The 18,933-nt window shown below is 38.1% G+C and overlaps 1 protein-coding gene across 2 annotated transcripts in view; it reads left to right on the top strand.

The window, feature by feature from the left end:
• NEB (nebulin) overlaps positions 1–18,933 on the top strand; it is a 124,755-nt gene that overhangs the window by 100,019 nt on the left and 5,803 nt on the right. For both annotated transcript variants that reach the window (XM_087731532.1, XM_087731531.1), the window contains 19 exons: positions 273–377; positions 1,689–1,793; positions 2,650–2,760; positions 3,240–3,350; positions 4,866–4,979; positions 5,118–5,222; positions 5,675–5,779; positions 6,412–6,516; positions 7,349–7,441; positions 10,103–10,195; positions 11,640–11,732; positions 12,202–12,294; positions 13,509–13,601; positions 14,125–14,217; positions 15,467–15,559; positions 16,355–16,447; positions 17,034–17,126; positions 17,694–17,786; positions 18,287–18,379. In XM_087731532.1, coding sequence (XP_087587658.1) covers positions 273–377; positions 1,689–1,793; positions 2,650–2,760; positions 3,240–3,350; positions 4,866–4,979; positions 5,118–5,222; positions 5,675–5,779; positions 6,412–6,516; positions 7,349–7,441; positions 10,103–10,195; positions 11,640–11,732; positions 12,202–12,294; positions 13,509–13,601; positions 14,125–14,217; positions 15,467–15,559; positions 16,355–16,447; positions 17,034–17,126; positions 17,694–17,786; positions 18,287–18,379 — 1,884 coding nt within the window. The remainder of the gene's footprint in view (positions 1–272; positions 378–1,688; positions 1,794–2,649; positions 2,761–3,239; positions 3,351–4,865; positions 4,980–5,117; positions 5,223–5,674; positions 5,780–6,411; positions 6,517–7,348; positions 7,442–10,102; positions 10,196–11,639; positions 11,733–12,201; positions 12,295–13,508; positions 13,602–14,124; positions 14,218–15,466; positions 15,560–16,354; positions 16,448–17,033; positions 17,127–17,693; positions 17,787–18,286; positions 18,380–18,933) is intronic.

Below are 18,933 nucleotides of genomic sequence, written 5' to 3'. Positions count from 1 at the left end.
CGTTGTGTTTCCTTTTTTCTTTTTCTTTTTCTTCTTTTTAATCCTGGTTTTGAAAAAATCTTTGTTGCAATCAAAAAAAGATAACTGTTCACCCACATCTTTAGAAGTGATATCTGATACTTGGAGTTAAACTTCTTGGTTTTGTTTTGCTTTTTGAATTTCTAATTTCTCTTTGATGTTCCATTGAAGTGTTGCTTTGATTGGACCTAAGAAGTAAATTTGCTGAGGGATTTTTTTTTTTATTGAGATGATTTTTGACACCTTCCCTTCAGTACCAGTACAAGAAGCAATATGAGAAGAGTAAGGGTCACTACCATGTGGTGCCAGATAATCTTGAGCAGGTTCATCTAAGGGAGGCATCAGAACTACAGAGCCACGTAAGTTGGTCATGTGTTTCTCATTAACCCCACTCACTGAGTACCAGTCTCCATCACTGAAGTCATCCTAGTGAATTCCCCAGTATATAACAATCTCTGTGCCTATCTGCTTCATAAACACTGCACACCTGAGTAAACAAGTCACTGAGAAATATTTGCACGTTTGCAAGTTTAGAACACATATAAAATATCTGTATGATTTCTTCATTCTAGAGTAGATCTCAAAGTTACTTATGTCTGTTGTATATGGATCTTTTTACAGACTATAACACATTTATCAGGGTCATTTCGTCTATGGAAAAAAGGACATGGTAATCACAGAAACTGGAAACTGAAAGAAGTAGGGTTGTTGCTGACAGTATATTTTCAAGTGCTTTATCCATTCTATCCTCAAGCGGTACAAAGGAGAGCTCTGCCATTCTTTTTCTGCATCCAAAATTGCTTTAACCAAAAAAATACCTACTGCTGCTATTAAACGTGTCTGATATTTTTTTGCTCTGGAATACAGCAAACGGTGAATCATTCCAGAGAAATTCACACCCTGATTTGGTCTCTAATCCTCTCTATTCCAGGTTCTATTCCAGGTATTTATTGACTGTAAAGCAAGAGAGGAATTACTGCTAGAACACAAAGGGCCATAGTTATTGTTCTGCTGCATGGCATGGAAGAGCAAAAAGGTTACATAGCAAAGGACTATAAGAAAATGGTTGTTAATCAGTTTGTAGTTTAAGTCACTACTTGTTGCTCCCGTTTGAGATCAGGATCTGTCTCAGCCAAAGACATAGCATTACCTCATGCAGCAGTCTGAAAATTGATGCCCTAAGGGCTGGATACTGTAACTTGAAGCAAGAATATCTTCATCCTTGCGGACGTTGTACTTCCTGGACACTCACGCACAGAACTAGTTAGCAACTCGCGAAACTGCATCTTTTCAAGCCCTGCCACTAACATTCCTGCAATCCATTAACATGTAACTGGCTGAACTCAGCCAGGGTCACGAGCAGTCTGAGTGCCTTCAAGTTAGATTTTTACAGCTACCTGTCTTCCTTCTTGTGATCAGTCAATTATTGAAATCTGAGCTGGCACTGCTTATTCTCTGCAACAGGAGATAAATCAGTAGAATTTTAGGGCCACACACATTTTGCTGCAAGCCTGACCTTTGATTTTATATTTTATGGTCAATAATATGGAAGGCAAACAGTATTAGACATTGATTTTTTACCACAGATCTGTTGACCAAAGTAGGCACATACCTAGTTGATGAATTGGTTCTTTGATTATTTAGGAGGGTAACTTTTTTTCTTTTCTCAGGTGAAATACAGAGAAAAGTATGAGAAGGAAAAAGGAAAACCTATGTTGGACTTTGAAACTCCGACATACCTTACTGCAAAGGAATCTCAGCTCATGCAGAGTGAGGTATGGTTAAAATCAATACTGATAGACTAAAAACTTTAACATTTATTTTTATAGTTAAACTTTCACAGTGATTTAGACAGGCAATTATACTTGCATCTTGTGCATGCTGATAGACTGAAAAATTATAGCTATATCACATTTCTTTATATTGATTATTAAATACTACATTTAAAATTCATGAAGCTTTCCCATGTCACGATGAAGTGTATACTATCTGTAATTTTTCATCAAGAAGCTATCAGTAAATGAAGCTTAAGCGAGTCTTCGAGTCTTTAGAAGAAATGTAATATGAAATACATTTCACTTAAACTTTGGCAGCCTGAGTATAGCACGTGTGTTGGTTATCACAGTCCACAGAAAGTGCCCTGGTTATTCTTTTCACCTCAGAACTCTGTTTTTGAGAAACCCATTTATTTCCTGCTTGTCTCTACTGTCATAATGTCTTCACTGACCCTCATTCTATTTCCTCAAGCAGTTCTTTTCTGTTTGTTTGAAGTACAATCTTGTTGTGTCACAGATGAAGGCTTATACATGCTGAAAAACAGTTGTCTAAGGCCATTAGTTATTATGTTTGAGTGATTCCATTGAATGTTTTCTCTGCATATACAAATAAGTAGAAAAAGAGAAAAAAAAGGCAGGGTCAGGTCATATCTCCATTGAAAGTAATGAGCTGTTTCATGGGCTTTAGTAGATACAGGATTTATTGCTTTCGGTGCCCACGGCATTGACTGTAGCAGATTGCCATTGTGACATTAATACCAAACCATTGCTCCGTCCTCCCAGTAGTTTTTCACGTAATTAAAAATAATGTAATAAATATTTGCTATTTTGCTTTTTTTCTTCTTACTCTCATTAGAAAGAATATAAGAAGGACTTTGAAGAGTCCATTAAGGGCAGAAACCTTACTGGCTTGGAAATTACGCCATCCTTATTACATGTCAAATATGCAACCAAAATAGCAAGCGAGGTAGCAATTATTCTGTGCTTATTTCCTCTGTCAAGTTAAATAATTCCACTAAGTATTCTCAGCAGCATTTCTTCTTCACAACTTTCTTTTTCCTAACCATTCACATTAAGCATGTTTACATATCTTTTGTGTTGTGATCTAATTTGTCGTGGACATTTATTTCATTGTTCATTAACTGTATTCATATTTACTGTGTCCCTTTCTGCCATTCATCAGCCTAACTGCTCCATAGCAGGGTGTATATGTGTGTGCCTTTGCAATTTATCTTGAATAATAATTACTATAATCTATTCTGTTGCAGTAGTTCCTGTATAACCCTATACAATATTCTTTGTTGTTTTAAAAAATTCTTTTTGCTTTTGGAGCTTTTGGAATTTTTTTCTTCTTCTTTTTTTTTTTTTTTTGTAATTTTTGCAACACAGTTGTAGAGCATAGAGCTCTCTTTAGTCTGGCTTTGCAGCTTTCATTTTCTTCTGCAGAAAGAGTACAGGAAGGATCTGGAGGAAGGTGTCAAAGGCAAAGGACTAACAGCTTTAGAGGAGACTCCAGACATGTTAAGAGCGAAGAATGCAACTCAAATCCTGAACGAGGTATGTCAAAAGCTATTTGGAAAATACCTGAATGGATGTAACAGCCTGCAACGGATAAATGCTTATGGCTGTATAACGCTAGTATGAACTTTGTCATTCCCTAGAAACTCTTGAGTAGAGAGAAAAAAAGGAATGTGTATGGGTGACTAAGGATAAATCTAGGAGCCTGAACTTTGTGAGTTCAGGAAAGTGAACTCTTTTTTTTGAAAGTGAGCTCTTTTCTGTCAGGAATATAGGTGGGAAGCGGGTGCTGTGATCAATAGGCAGATCAGTCAAGGGGCAGACTAAACCAGCACCGTGATGCAGCAAGGCTAAGCGTAGGAACCGGAGGTGTCAGTTGTGTAAGCTAGGCGTCTTGGGTCAGGAGCAGTTACCAAGGATTAGGAGCTAAGGACCAAAGCTGGGGAAACAAGAAGCAAGGTGAGAGATCAGAAAGGGACTACAATGAGGGAACGAGAGTGGCATACTTCTGCTCTGGGAGGTGTGCTGTGCAGCAAAGAGCTCTTTTTGAGTGCTTTAGGCTTGATGGGTGAGTCAGGAACACCAGCCCTGCTCATGAGCAGTTCCCCCTGCCCAGGACTGATGCCCAGTTGGCAGCTGCAGGACTGATGGCAGAGGCAGTCTTCCCCACTTTGACGGAGAGAGGTGGCCAGCAGACAGTCAGGATGCAAACCTAACAGCCTCTTTATTTACGTGGTGGGCTGGTACAATAAATATTTCATGGTGATTGCTCTCATAGGTTAAGATTAGCTCATATTTTAAGAGCTTTAACATCATCAGTCTGAAAGCTGAAAAAAGTGACTTTTTAACGTTACTTATGATTTTGCTTCTTAACAAAATACTCTTAAGATAAGTATCCTTACTGACAACAGCATTCTGTACTTAGCAGTGCAGAGGTTTTGAGTTATTCAAAGAGCCTATTTTTTATTACCAAAGTATTAGACATATTTAGCTAAATTCAGCAGAGTTGGTGTAGAGAGATATGAATTATACCAATCTATACAAAATAAATCTTTTAGACCTCAGTGGAAGATCTCTTTGGGTAGAGCGGTTGCTGCAGCACTGAGTTTTTAGGGAGGGTATTCATTCCAAAGGGCCCCAAATGTCACAGAGAATCCTGACACCTTGCATTTTTTGGACATGCTCTGTGGCCACTCTTCACTACCACGTGCGTTTCATACACTGCTCGCTCTCTGTTGCTTCTCATCTGTACAAGTTATTGTTTTGCACTGATCACCTGAAGGAACTCACACTTTGAGATTATTGGTGTGAGAAGGAAGAGTGACCTTAATACAGCTGGCCTGTACTGTGCTCCATTTACTGCTGGAATAGGGCTGTTTGTTCTCAAGATTTAAGTCATAAAGCACACACTTTAATGACATCATTTGTGTGTTTAATTGTGAGTTTATACTAGTAGTATTCTTATTTTGTGGTGTGGTCATGAAACTATCTGAAGTTCCTAAAGGTGTTGCATTCACATTGACAAAGTATCGTATGTACTGTTTTCATCTGCAGAAAGAGTACAAAAAAGCCTTGGAATTAGAAATCAGAGGAAAAGGTCTGACAGAACTGGCTTTGGAGACACCTGATTTTGTGAGAGCAAAGAATGCCACTGACATTGCCAGCCAGGTCTGTGCGAATATCTCCTATATCACATCTGATGTCTTTTTTAAAGGAAAATTTATTAACAGTTTTTTCTGATTAAACCAAATGCAAATTGTTGTCAAGATACGATTAAGGCACCTAAATGTGAGCTTTTCCCAACAGATCAAATACAAACAATTGGCAGAAATGGAGAAAGCCAACTACACCAGCGTTGTCGATACGCCGGAGATTATTCATGCCCAGCAGGTCAAGAACCTTTCGAGCCAGGTAACTTGAGTGAAGCAATTTAGTCATTGCTCATGTGGGAACCTCGAGTGGATACTAATTTGGACCACCTAAATAACTACCTGTCACAACATTCAGGAGGTACACCAGGAAAACAAATTTCTCTAGAGCTGTGTTGTGTCATCTCTTACTCTGAAATTCCATTTTAATATTGAAATTAATTTATTTCAAGACTGTATAAAATGAAACAATAATTTCTATTGCTTTTGTATTACCAAAGCTGATTTTTTTTCTAAGTAGATTTAGCTTAATTTTCATGCTCCTTAATAACCTAATGTTTAAAATAAATCTTACACAGAGGCATCACCTGAACATATACCAGACACAGGAGTACTCACATTTCCATAAAGATGGGCATTATGGAACAATAAGTAATGCCAGATTGTTTATTACTGCTTTTTTAGTAATGGAATAAATTTTGTATTTTCTATCAGAAAAAGTACAAGGAAGATGCAGAAAGGACCATGCCATACTACGTGCCTGTAGCAGACACACCAGAAATGCAGAGAGTCCGTGAGAATCAGAAGAACTTTAGCACAGTATGTATATAAATAATAAGTACTGTTACTGTCAACTAATAAAAAAGGTTCAGCTTTTTTTCATTTAATAAGGTCCCAATATCACACTCTAATCCCAACTAGGCTGCCTTTATATTCTCAGGGATCTTCAGTTAGAGGGTCCACTATGTATTCAGCAGCCCACTTACGCATCACCCAGGGAACCAAAATGATTCTGTAATTTTCTTGGAAAAAAACTTTCTGCTGCAGTGCTTTGACAATTCCTTTGCAAGTAATAGAGAATTATACTTACAGAAATTCTCTGTTGTCAGTGGGACTACTTGGAAGACTATGCTCAGTGACAGAACCCCACAATCTGACTTGAAATCTTTAACTTTCATCGTTAAGACTTAATTGTTTTAGATACAATCTGGCACCTTTCAAGATTTTTCAGTGAACCTAGTTAAGGATCTCCTATTGCTACTTTAAATGAGAATACTTGTAACTGTGGTACATCTTTATGTCACTAATGGTGGTGTTAAAATGACCTCCTCATAAGGCGTACTTGAAAATATTTCTTTTCTCATCCTCAGAGAAAACTCTGTGTAAAATTCTGAGTAAATTTTTATGGCATAGAGTCAACATTTGAGATTTTACTTCAACTTTTTCAACAGCTTCAGTATCAGTGGGACTTACAGAACAGTAAAGGAAAAGTTACAGTTGTACAAGACACACCAGAAATGCTGCGTGTGAAAGAAAACCAGAAGAATTTCAGCTCGGTATAGTTATTTTCTGTTTTCAGTTCTCATTGCAAACAATACAGTTTAATATGTTTCATAAAATAACTATTTTTGGCTCTTATCTTACAGGTACTTATGTTCTTGATCTGCTTAAATGTGTATGAGAACTTTTTAAAACAAAACTAATTTTATTCTAAGTAGATTTAGCTGGGTTTTGCTACCCCTTTTTATCTACTGTTTTTTGTGGAGTGCCTTGATTGCACTCTTTCACATATACATAGCTGTGATATAGTTAAAACAATCGATCCTGTACTTAAATTGGTATTACTAGTATCCACCCTCCTTTTGTCCTGTTACCATGTAAGTAGGGTATTCTTGTTGTGTTGCAACTGCCTTCTTTTAGTGAAAAGTGAAATGTCTGCCTGAGTTGTTTCACATTTCATGTGGTACCATGAAGTGCCTAAAAGTGCCTAAAGTCTGCTGTATCATTTTGCCACTAGCACCATCAACATAGTAAGTAACTAAGTGGAAGACATTTGTGAAAACATAATAAAACGAATTAGAACAAAAGGAACAAATTAGAACACACATTTGTCTTCAATCCTAAAATTAGCCTACAAATGTTTTGACATTCTGCTTAAAATGCATTACTACAAATATAATGATGAGCCCTTTTTGTACAAATGGCACTCATGTAGTAGGACTGACTGCAGACAGGCAATAAGGCAGTGACTGGAAATAATCCTCCGAGTTGGCTTTCAGCCTGCACTGTGGTGTGCAAATCACTATCAGGAGCCTGTATTCACTCTCTAGGAGAAATAATGTTGTGTTTTGTATGCTTAACCTTGTTGTCTTCATTCTAAATGTTAAGATTTTATATAAAGAAGATATTGGAACTGGAACTACTATTGAAAAGACACCAGAGATGCAGAGAGTTAAACAAACCCAGGATGCAATTAGCTCGGTACAAAAGAACTCATTTTTAATACTCTACCAATGCTAATTCAACTTGAAATAATCTATTTTTCCCCCTCTTATTTCTTTAAATGTTGCTAACAGTGGCTCGGCAATAATCCGTCCAGCTAAGGGTTACTTTCTAAAAGTTTTTGCCTATTCTTGTTACTTAAACAGTAATCTTTCTAATGATTAACGTTCAATTTGTTACTTACAATCCATTTCTAAAACATGAAAGCTCTTGCCATCATTTTTAATCTCATCCCAAACACAGTTTGTTTAGCACAGGATTAAAGAATTATTTAGGTTGGAAAGGTCCTCTTGAGATCATCTACTCCAACCCCATTGCCCAAGCAGGATCAGCTAGAGCAGGTTGCCTGGGACCATGTCCAGTTGAGTTTTGAATATCTTGAAGGATGGAGACTCCACAACATCTCTGGGCAACCTTGTCCAGTGTCTGACCACTCTCACAGTAAAAAAGTGTTTTCCTGTGTTCAGACTGAATTTTCTGTTTTGTTTTGTTTTTAATTTGTGGCCATTACCTCTTGTCCCATCACTGAGCAGTACTAAGAGTAGCTCCCTCCTCTTCATTCCTTCTCACTGGGTATTATACACATTGATAAGTTCCCCCCAAGTCTACTCTTCTCCAGGCTGAAGAGTCCTAGCTCTCTAAGCCTCTTATCATATCAGAGATGCTCCTGTCTCTTACTCATCTTTGTGGCCCTCCACTGGACATGCTCCAGTAAGTCCATATCTTTCTTGTACTGGTGAGCCCAGAACTGGACACGGAACTCCAGATGCGGCCTCACCAGTGCTGAGTAGAGGGGAAGGATCACCTCCCTTGCCCTGCTGGCAATGCCCTTCTTAATGCAGCCAAGGATGTTGTTGTACTTCTTTGTCATGATGGTGCGTTGCTGCCTCATGGTCAGCTTCTTGTCCACCAGGTCCCCAAGGTCCTTCTCTGCAAAGCTGCTTCCCAGACAGTCAGCCCCCAGCATGTATGCAATCATAGAATTGTTAAGGTTGGAAAAGACCCTTAAGATCATCGAGTCCAACCATTAACCCAGCACTGCCAAACGCACCACTAAACCATGTCCCTAAGCACCACGTCTACCCGTCGTTTAAATACCCCCAGGATGGGGACTCAACCCCTTCCCTGGGCAGCCTGGGCCAGGGCCTGACAGCCCTTTCGGTGAAGATTTTTTTCCTAATATCCAACCTAAATGTACTGTTGCTCGGGGTTATTCTCCCCCAGGACTTTGCATTCCCCCCGCTGAACTTCAGCAAATACCTCTCAGCCCATTTCTCCAGCCTGTGGAGGTCCCTCTGGGCGGTAGCACAACCCTTGGGTGTATCAGCCAACCCTCCCAGTTTTGTGTCATCTGCAAACTTGCTGAGGGTGCGCTCTGTCCCGGCATCCAGGTCCCTAGTGAGGATGTTAAACAGTATTGACCCCTGGGGTACACCACTGCTGACTTGCCTCCAACTGGCCCTCGGGCCACTGATCAAAATGCTCTGGGCCCAGCCGTTTAGCCAGTTTTCAGTCCGTGTCACTGTGCACTTATCTAACCCCTAGCTCGTTAGCTTGTCTGTGAGGATGCCAGGGCAAACAGTGTCAAAAGCCTTACTAAAGCATGTCTCATAAAGCTTTTATATTGTATAAAAAAATTGTAACACTCTAAAATTGGAATAATTGTATGTATTACTTTTGAAACTTGTAAATCTTTTTCATGCTTTTTTGAATGCTGACATCATTTTAGTTTAAAAGAGACTAACATTTCAGGCAATTTGTTTCATGCATAGTATGTTAAATATGTTCTTGTGAAATGCTATTTTTTTTTGTTACGCTAAAGTAGAAATGCAAATAGCACTGTAATTGCTGAAATGTTTTATGATGACTCTCACCTTTGTTGAATGTGATAGATTTCTACAAATCAAAAATTCTTCTTTCATTGGTAGAAAGACCCAATGGTACCAGGTTCAAAGGTATTTACACTTGTTTTTAGAAAACCCTTTTAGTGAAGTGCCATTCACAGTGGCATTTCATCAACAGCTAAAGTTACCTTCTAACAGATTGCTTGTGAAGATGATGGGAATACTTTAAGAGCAGCCCTCTTCTCATCTTAAAGCCAATGAGATCTTTTAAATTCTCAGTCTCCTCGAGATCAGGATAGTGCTCTTTATATATCCACGTATGAACCGAGGTGCCTATTTCACATTAGGCTAAGACTTTTAGAAATTATTTTAAATTTTTAATATCATTAGTTTTTGGAGCTCAGTGTAAGAAACCTTGAAATGGTTCTGTTGTTATAAATCAGGGGGTTTGTTCTTGCTAAAATTAAGCTCTTGGGAGATGTTAGATAGATACCCAAATTTTAAGCTTCAATTGAAAAATTCTGGCTGAAACAAGACTCTGCTTTTTTACCCTGAGCTGAGTTATTGTTAAACTGCTTTGTAGAAGTGTGGCAGAGTCAGCTACCAGGTCACTCTAACAGAAGGTTTCTTGATGAGTTCCTTCTATCAGAATACATTTAGTACCTGAGGTTTGAATGAGTTTTTAAGGAGTAAAGGACCTATGTTTCTTTATTCAGGTAACTTCTTACGCATACCTGCGTCAGCTGTGCTTTAATGTAAGTCCTTTTACTTTTTTCTGATGTCTGCATCTTTGTAGATTAAATACAAGGAGAGTATTGGAAAAGGAACTCCAATTCCTGATCTCCCAGAAGTGAAGCGTGTCAAGGAGACACAGAAGCACATCAGTTCGGTAATGGCCGATATTTTCTACTTACCTACGTACTCATGCAGAGCTCAAGCTCCAAACTTCGGTAGTGTTTGTGGGTACTTTTTGTTGAAAAGAGAACAGATCTCTTAAATCCCTATATTCAGCAGCAGGCAGTTCAAATACCTGAATTCTGCAGTGATCATTGCAATCAGCCACTTCCCTGTATTACTTCTGTGATCTTTTCTGAACACAGACCTAGAAATAAAAAATACCCACATGAAGTCTTACAATTCGTCTGAAAATAATGGCTCAGCTAGAGAGAACTTTGCAGAAAAAAAATAATTGGAGTCTTTTTTGTAGTCAGAAAACCTAGTGACAATTATAAGTGGAAACAGTACCTGGCTCTTCCCGTATCTGGTTAAGTATAGATTTTAATAACCACAACGTGCTCTCCTGATTTTGAGCCACTACTGCTGTCCTTTCCGCTCTGCATACAGCAATGAGGCAGGCTGTGGTCGTGTGATGGTTGGTACCGCAGAGGTTTGCTCTACAGTGCTGAGGAGCAGTGACACCCCTGTGATGACTATCTTACGATTTTTCCAGTCCTGATTTTACAAGTACTGTTTCCCTTTGGAGCTGTTTATGATACCGACCGTTTTTACAGCTCCCATTTGCACAATTGAGTTGTTTTTTTCAAATGATTCTTCATTTTTTCTTTTACATAATTTGTTTTCCCTTGCTGTGAGGGCTTTATTTTTGTATTTTTTTCATTGTTTCCATAACATCAAGCAGTGAATTTTTTGTTAGCTCTTTCTGTTGCAAGAAGAACCATTAGTGCATTTGTAATGTATTTCTACGTGATTAGGTTTTAAACCAACCCAAGCATCTCCTATACAACTCCCTTCATGAAAAATGCAATTTTTTAAATCAAACAATTACAGGTTAAGTTAAATATAATAATACAAGAGCTAAAACTCAATTGTTTTTTTCTTACTAGAGACTGAAAACAAAGTAAAATAGTGGTGTTCTGAACAAATAGTCACAGAGATCAAAATTAAATGGAGCCCACAACTAAGTATTTTCATATTAAATATGTCTATAAAAGGTTCAGCTGTTTGTTAACACCATTTTAAAAACCTTCAGAAGTGTCGACTGCCTGAAAAGTAATACTACTACATTTCCTAGGAAAGCAGAACATGCCAGAACCTTTCATGCCAGGCCAGCAGAATATTTAAACTTGTGTCCTGCTATAATGAAGTATTCCATTGACTTCAGTGTGTTCCAGCACCTCAACACAGACATTAAGTACTTTGCTGAGCTGGTGCCTGTACTTAAAAAGATGCACACTGAGTAAAATAAATTGTGTACATTACATGTAATCCCAGATTATATTTCCCTATAAACCAGGTAAATTATCTATCCAAATGTCCTGTAGTTGTGGAAGGAATATGATCATCTCACCTTGCTGGGTGCTTGTGTTCTGCAGGTGTTGTACAAAGAGGACCTAGGGACAGGTATCCCAACACCTGTCACTCCAGAAATAGAGAGAGTCAAACGCAATCAAGAACACATTAGCTCGGTATTTAAAAAAAAAATAATTAACAGTTTCTTTTTGCATAACATCCTAACATATAATCCGTTTTTCTTCAGTGGTTTAGAATCTCACCTTGCTCCTGTCTTTCCCCTGGCAATATTTTTAACTTTTTTTAACTATTTATATTCCACCTGTTTGTGCTTTAACTTTTTTTGGTGATTTACAACTTTACATGCGTTTCTTTTAAGAACCAAAACTGGAAATAAGCTGTGACATTAACGTAGTGTTTTTCTCCATGTTTGTTTTATCTTAACCCTTTATCTTCTAGTATCTGTAGTTACGTATTTACAGAATAATCAACCATCAGCCCCTTTCTTAATATTTGCCTCTAGAACAAGTGTGAAATTAATTAAAAAGTGATCCTAATGCTAAACGTAACTCACAAAATAGTCAGATTTAATGATTTTGCCTGTGTTGAGTGCTTTTTTTGTGGAAACTTTCTTGTACCTCACAGGTGTTATACAAAGAGGGCTTAGGGACTGGCATCCCAACACCCGTTACTCCAGAGATGGAGAGAGTCAAACGCAATCAAGAGAACATTAGCTCGGTATTGCTGAATAAAACAAAACCTACCATTTCAAATGCAAACCAAATCCCTTTAACTCCTCCATATTAAATTTTTCTCTCAGTTCTTTGTTGAACTTTGAACAACCCTCTCTTAATCAAATCACTAAAACCCTGTCAGTATCCTTATATTTCAATTTTTCACTCAGTCTAACTTAATTGTTATTAAATTGTTCCAGCTGTGAGATTTTAACCTCATTTACTTAAAGCAGTTAAGCAGTACCTTATTTTTCTTCCCAATGAAATAGTAGTAGTCTGAGTGATGTCACTCTCCTCCTCAATAACAAAGTCGATCCTTCTAACAGTCTTCAGACTCACCGCACTGGTTGCACTGCCAATGAAAAATGAACTCTTAACACCTCCTGAAGCAGAGCAATCTAATGCAACTGGCCTGCGTTGTCTCTTTTCCCGTTTTTGCTGTGTTGGATGCTTTCTTATATCCTACAGGTCTTTGTAAGAAAACTTGGGTGGCATCCCCGAATCACTGCAATGTGAAAAAATGATGAAAATTGCATATATAAGGAAAAAGTACTGTAGTAATGCGTTTCTGTCCAGATTGTTTCTACTCCTAACACATTCCAGTCAAATCACCATTATGTCATAATTTTGTTCTATATTTCTGTTTTAATTAGAGTGGTTTAGGACTAATTTTGACTCACTCTGACCCAATTCAGACATGACCAATATGAAATTCAGTCCTGACTTGAGATTAAGAGGACAGTTCAGAGAACCGCTGCTGTTAAACTTTTTGCTACATTTAATTGCCTCTGAGGTCATCACGGCTCTCTTTTATGCTGGTGAGCCTATTTAGAAATCTTAGAGGCAAAGCTGCTCATTCAAGATCTCATGTTTGAGTAAGGAAACTTTTGGGCAAAAAGACATAAATTCAAAGAGTTTTCAGGTAACACAGCTCAAGCTATGCTTTGCAGAAAACACTGCTGCAGTTCTTGCTGGCATTATTTATAGGCACCCAGGTGAGATGACAACAAAGCTTGGAGTAATATTAGCTGATTATTTTCATTATTTTTTTTTTTGCTAGCCTTTGAACAAGGCTGTCAAAACTCTATTTTTCATATTTTGAAGTTTCACTATATTAAATCACTTGTCTTCTCTCTCTCCCCTCCCTGTCCTCCTCTCTCCTTTCCCTTCTTTTTTTTTTTTTTTTTTTTTTTTTAACACTTCCCTGTTGCCACGCAGGTGTTGTACAAAGAGGGGCTGGGGATTGGAACCCCAGTACCTGTCACTCCTGAGATGGAGAGGGTCAAACGCAATCAAGAAAACTTTAGCGCGGTATTTTTTTTGTAATTTAAGGAAAAAAGTTCCCTATAACTACTTAACACTTGTAAATTTTCTACTCTCTCCTAATTAACTTATAAACGTAGAAACATCCCCTTTCTGCTATTAAAATTTTTAGTCATCGTTAGTTATATTTTACGTACTTATTTTTTAAAAGTTTTTTTTTTTATAATCATAACACTTGACGCTTCATAGCCTTTAATTTTTAAAGCTTTTTTTTGTGAAGCTTAAGGTATTTTGCATTTTTAAAAAATACTGGTTTTTTTAATTTGCTTAATTCCATTCCTCTAATGCTTTATTATTCTGTTGAAGCATATCTAAGGATTAGGATGCAGTGCTTCCAGCTATCAGAAGACTTCCTCTGAATTTATCACAATTGTTAACTGTTTTATCCTTCCTAATTTTTCCTGCTTTCTAGTAGATTTAGTGGGCATAAAAATTACATTCGTTACCTCCATCAAATGCAGTATATTTTTTTTGTTCTTAACATTTTTTAAACTCCCATGTTACCATATAGGTGTTGTACAAAGAGGATCTGGGGACAGGAACCCCAACGCCTGTCACTCCTGAGATTGAAAGAGTCAAACGCAATCAAGAAAACTTTAGCTCGGTATTTTTTTTTATTCGAAAAGCAGCAATTTCCCTTTTAATCTATTTTAAAATAATTTTAACACCAAAAAAAATACTCTTGTATTTCCCTATAATCAATTTACACAAAAAAGAATATCCTATTCCTCATGTTTTGACATTTTTTCCTCCATAATTGTTACTTACTTTGTTTTGATTAGATCATCTTACTAATGATAACTTTTAGACTCTGTGTTTCCATCTTTCTTTTGACTCTCAACATATTTTTTTTCTTCTTTAATATCTGCTTTTCCTTTTGTTAATCACTTCAATCCTTGGTGGTTGGTTTTTTCCCCTGGCTTTACCACATATAAACACTAAACTATTGATTGCCTGATACAACTCTGTGTAAATGAGCTCAGTGTAGCAGTGCTGTGGTACACGCCAGTGTAACCTGCTGGGATGTTTGTGGAATGGGCAGATGAAGCAGGACTGATTTCTTTATTCCTTCTGCACTGTATTTGATGCCGCCTTCCTTTGGGAAGTCTTTAATATTGTTGCACAGAGACAGTGGCCCAAATCTCCAGCTGGTGTAAACTGCTCGAGATAATGTTGGTAGCACAGGTTTGCACGGTAAAAAAATCAGCAGTATTAGGATGTTTCTGAGGGTGAGGAAAGTGTCACGTAAGATAGGAGAGCACTAGTAATTAGAATTTCTCGGGCACCGTTTCCACACATACGCCTTTATTGTGATCATGTCTCTGTGTCCTTCCCGTAATAAGCAAGCGAGATTCTTTGGTGATAAACTCTGGGCAGTAAGTCGTGCTTCGCTCGGGGAACGGACGATTCCTCGCCGAGGCGGGGGTATACCGTAGGACTCTTAGGAAGGCACGTTAGGACCTGGTTCTCCAGTCACTCAAGTACGGCCAGGAAACAGTTGACCTCACTGCTGGTGAAAAGACAATAATATACTTCATTATAATTTATATAAGACTTTAATCTTCTAAATACTCACCAGTTTTAAATGTCCACCTTGAGAAGCACTTAAGCAAGTCAGGGAAGTATTCTGGCCTTCTGGTAGAAGTCATACCGGTGTATTAGTGTTTAACTCTGTCTGTCTTCAGAGTTTTAAACTAGTTCTGCATTTTTATGGATTTTTTTAATCCCTATGTTTATTCAGGGCATCTAAGAAAAACCTCTCTCATGTTCTGCGTCTTCTCTCAGCAAACAGAGTGTTACTGTTGTTTGCTTGTTCCTTTTTCTTTTTTTAACGTAGCCGTGTTACCCTGCAGGTGTTGTACAAAGAGGATCTGGGGACAGGAACCCCAACGCCTGTCACTCCTGAGATTGAAAGAGTCAAACGCAATCAAGAAAACTTTAGCTCGGTATTTTTTAATTTGAAAAGCAGACAATTCCCTTTTAATCTATTTAAAAATACTTTTAACACATGAAAAAATATTGTTGTTCCCCTATAATCAACTTACACAAAAAATAATATCCTGGTCCCTTTGAGATTTTTTTCCTCTATAATTGTTACTTACATCATTCTTGTTCCTCTTTTTTTCTTACACCATCTTAATAATAACTTTTAATTCCACCTTTCTTTTGAGTCTGATTATTTTTTTCCTCTTAAAAAACACCCTGTTTTCCTTTTTAGTCACAACAATCCTTAGTTTTGTTTTGTTTTGTTTTGTGTGGTGGTTTTTTTTCCTGATTTTACTTACTTTATATATGAGAACTAAACTATTCAGTGCCTGATACAGCTCTGTGGCTACGACCTCAGTATAACAGCGCTCTAATACACGCCAGTGTAACCTGCTGTGGTGTTTATGGACTGGGTAAATGAAACAGAGTTGATTTCTTTGCTCCTTTTGTGCTGTATTTGATACTTTCTGCCTTTAGGAAGTCTTTAACGCTCTACTGTTGCAGACAGTTTTTCTATATAGCTCCTGAGAAGCAAGTAGAGAAGGTATTCCAGCCTTCTGCCAAGAGGCATTGCAGAGTGTTAGTCTGTAGCTGTATAGTTTTGAGGAGTATTATTTAAATTTTTCTCTTTTATTCCAAGCTTTGGCTCAGAGCGACTTTGAAAAACATTCAGTCTGTTTTCTCAGCAAGCTGCGTGTTACTGTTGTTTGCTTGTTCCTTTTTTCTTTTTTTAATATAGCCATGTTACCCCACAGGTGTTGTACAGAGAGGATCTGGGGACAGGAACCCCAATACCTGTCACTCCTGAGGTTGAGAGAGTCAAACGCAATCAAGAACACATTAGCTCGGTATTTTGTGGAGGAAAAGAAGTGTTCCCTTTAACTCCACTTAATTGGAACTTTTTAACCTTTGAACAATTCCACTCCTTACTTCCATGTTAATCAACTTACAAAAACATCCTTTTTTCTTCACTGTACTATATTTTCCAGTGTTACTGACTTACCACTTCTTCATATATGTAATTATTTACGTGATCCTAAATATTTTTAATGATTTTGCTCCCTGTTCCAACTTCCTTTTTCTATGTGTTTTTTTAAATCCTATCGGTTTCCTGCTTTAACGCTGTTGACACAGGAGGGAGGGTCTGACTTTCTAGCAGGCTTCAGTGGTAGCCTAAAAGCTCTCCTCCACCGTGAAAATGTATTTGACATAAGAGGCTTCTGTGTTGGGTTTGTCGCACCCGCTGAGATAAAACCGTAGACCTCTGCCTTCGGACCCCCATGGTGCAATCCAGTCTTCATTGCTTCCAGGGGCAGCTTTTAGGGCACATTAGAGCAGACTGAGCTCCGTCAGACTCAAATATTTGCCTTCATGTTGGATGTAACTATAACTGAGTTGTGATTATGTTTTTGGATGCTTCTTGTTACTACACAGGTGTTGTACAAAGAGAGTGTGGGGACTGGAACCCCCACGCCGGTCACTCCAGAGATGGAGAGGGTCAAACGCAATCAAGAAATCTGTAGCTCGGTACTTCGCTAAGAAAAAAAGTTCCCTTTAACTCTATTTAAAAGAACGTTTTAACAGTTTTAATAATGGATGTTTCCAAGATCATGCCGACCCTAGTTCTAAAGCAGCTTATATAAGTGATTACTTCTTACTCGTGTCTTACTGCGCTTTACAGTGGTGACTTTAACTTGTTACAGTTTTTATTGGTTTTTAAGAGTGACTTTAATGCCCTATTCTGATCCTAAAAACACTTAACAAACTCCACTCATTTTCTCTGCAATGCTGACTTTTTTTTTTAATTATAATTTACATATTCATAACATCCGCCGCCCCTTAATATGGTATTTTTTGGTCTCATTTATGTAGTACTTACACTATTTATTGCGAGTGATCCTGTAGTTAAAAAGCCAGTATGCCAAACCATACTTCTCTAGTAAAATATTGCTAAGTACCTTCTTTAAAAATATCTATAATACCTAGGCCCTGAGAAAATAAATACAAGAAAAAAATGCCTTAGGCTTCAAGCTTGTCTATGGATAGCTTTTTATTTATTGTTGCTTTCTTTGGCTCCTTTCTTATGTCTCATAGGTGTTGTATAAAGAAAACATAGGGAAAGCAACCCCAACACCGGTCACTCCTGAGATGGAAAGAGTCAAACGCAATCAAGAAATCATTAGCTCGGTATTTTCAACAGGAAACCAGTTTCTAAAGAACTGAATGAAATGTTTGACGTAACCGTAGCAGTTTAGTAATCTGTGCTTTCTAACTTTATGAAATGAATCTGCCTTGTAGCATAAACCTCCTACCTTCGGGGCTTACAAACAAATCGTAATATCTTCTACTTAACACCGTCTGACGCGGGATTTGACTAGAACTAGGTTTGACCTTTTCGGGATGGATATTGTTTCTCTGCCATTTTTTTAACCCTTTCTTACTACAAGTGTGCTTTCATCCCGAGTTGATTCCGTACAGGGTCTGTTGCTGCATCCTGGTAGATTAATGGCAAAGCTCCCCTGGCTTCTTTTGGGAACAGCGTTGTGCCCCCAGTCTAACCCTTTCTAAGTGTAATGATTTGAAAGCTATACTGTATGCTGGTTTGGTTTTGGGTTGGTTTTGGGTTTTTTTTTTGGTGGTGGTGGTACCTTTTTAATGACATTTGGATACTCCCTTGTATCCTGTAGGTTTTGTACAAAGAAAATGTGGGGAAAGTGACCCCAACACCAATCACTCCAGAGATGGAGAGAGTCAAACGCAATCAAGAAATCATTAGCTCGGTACCTAAAAATAGCTGTATTTCTTTTTTCCTTTGTGCTTGTATCTTAATAAAGTAACATTCTAACTACCTACTGAAAGTTAAGTTAAAAAAATAAGATTATATTTGTTTCTGCAAATTAATCACTCCTAAAATAAAATTACTTTAGTGTTAACGGTCTGATCCAGAAATTTAGGCCTTTTCTACAACTCAGTGTGCGTACCTGTGGGCTCTATCCAGACAATATTAAGAATTTAATGTCCTTTGGTGAAGATATTCAGGTTTGTCTCTCTAGGCTTAGCGTTTAAGCTTTCAGTGGCTTTTCAGGGGTATTTGACTTTAGTGAAAAACACAGAAGAAACCCAACCACCCCACCCCACACCTCCCACCTCTCTGACCCATGTGAGAGCGTATTGCTGTGACGGGTGACTTAGGATGCCTTAGACCGGCACAAAAGGGCCGAGGCCATTCCTGCTCTGGGTGGTGGGTCAGCGATGGCTTGCAGGTGGCCTCCCGGACGGGGGAGAGGCGGAGGTGTAATGGTGCGGCGATACCACACACCCGCCTTTGTTTGGC

Source organism: Nipponia nippon, unplaced genomic scaffold (assembly GCF_047370975.1).
Source record: "Nipponia nippon isolate SJK-2023a ecotype South Korea unplaced genomic scaffold, ASM4737097v1 scaffold_5, whole genome shotgun sequence".
NCBI classification, from domain to species: Eukaryota; Metazoa; Chordata; class Aves; order Pelecaniformes; family Threskiornithidae; genus Nipponia; species Nipponia nippon.
The sequence above is the reverse complement of the archived record's forward strand: the minus strand, read 5'-3'. Positions and strand labels throughout refer to the sequence as shown.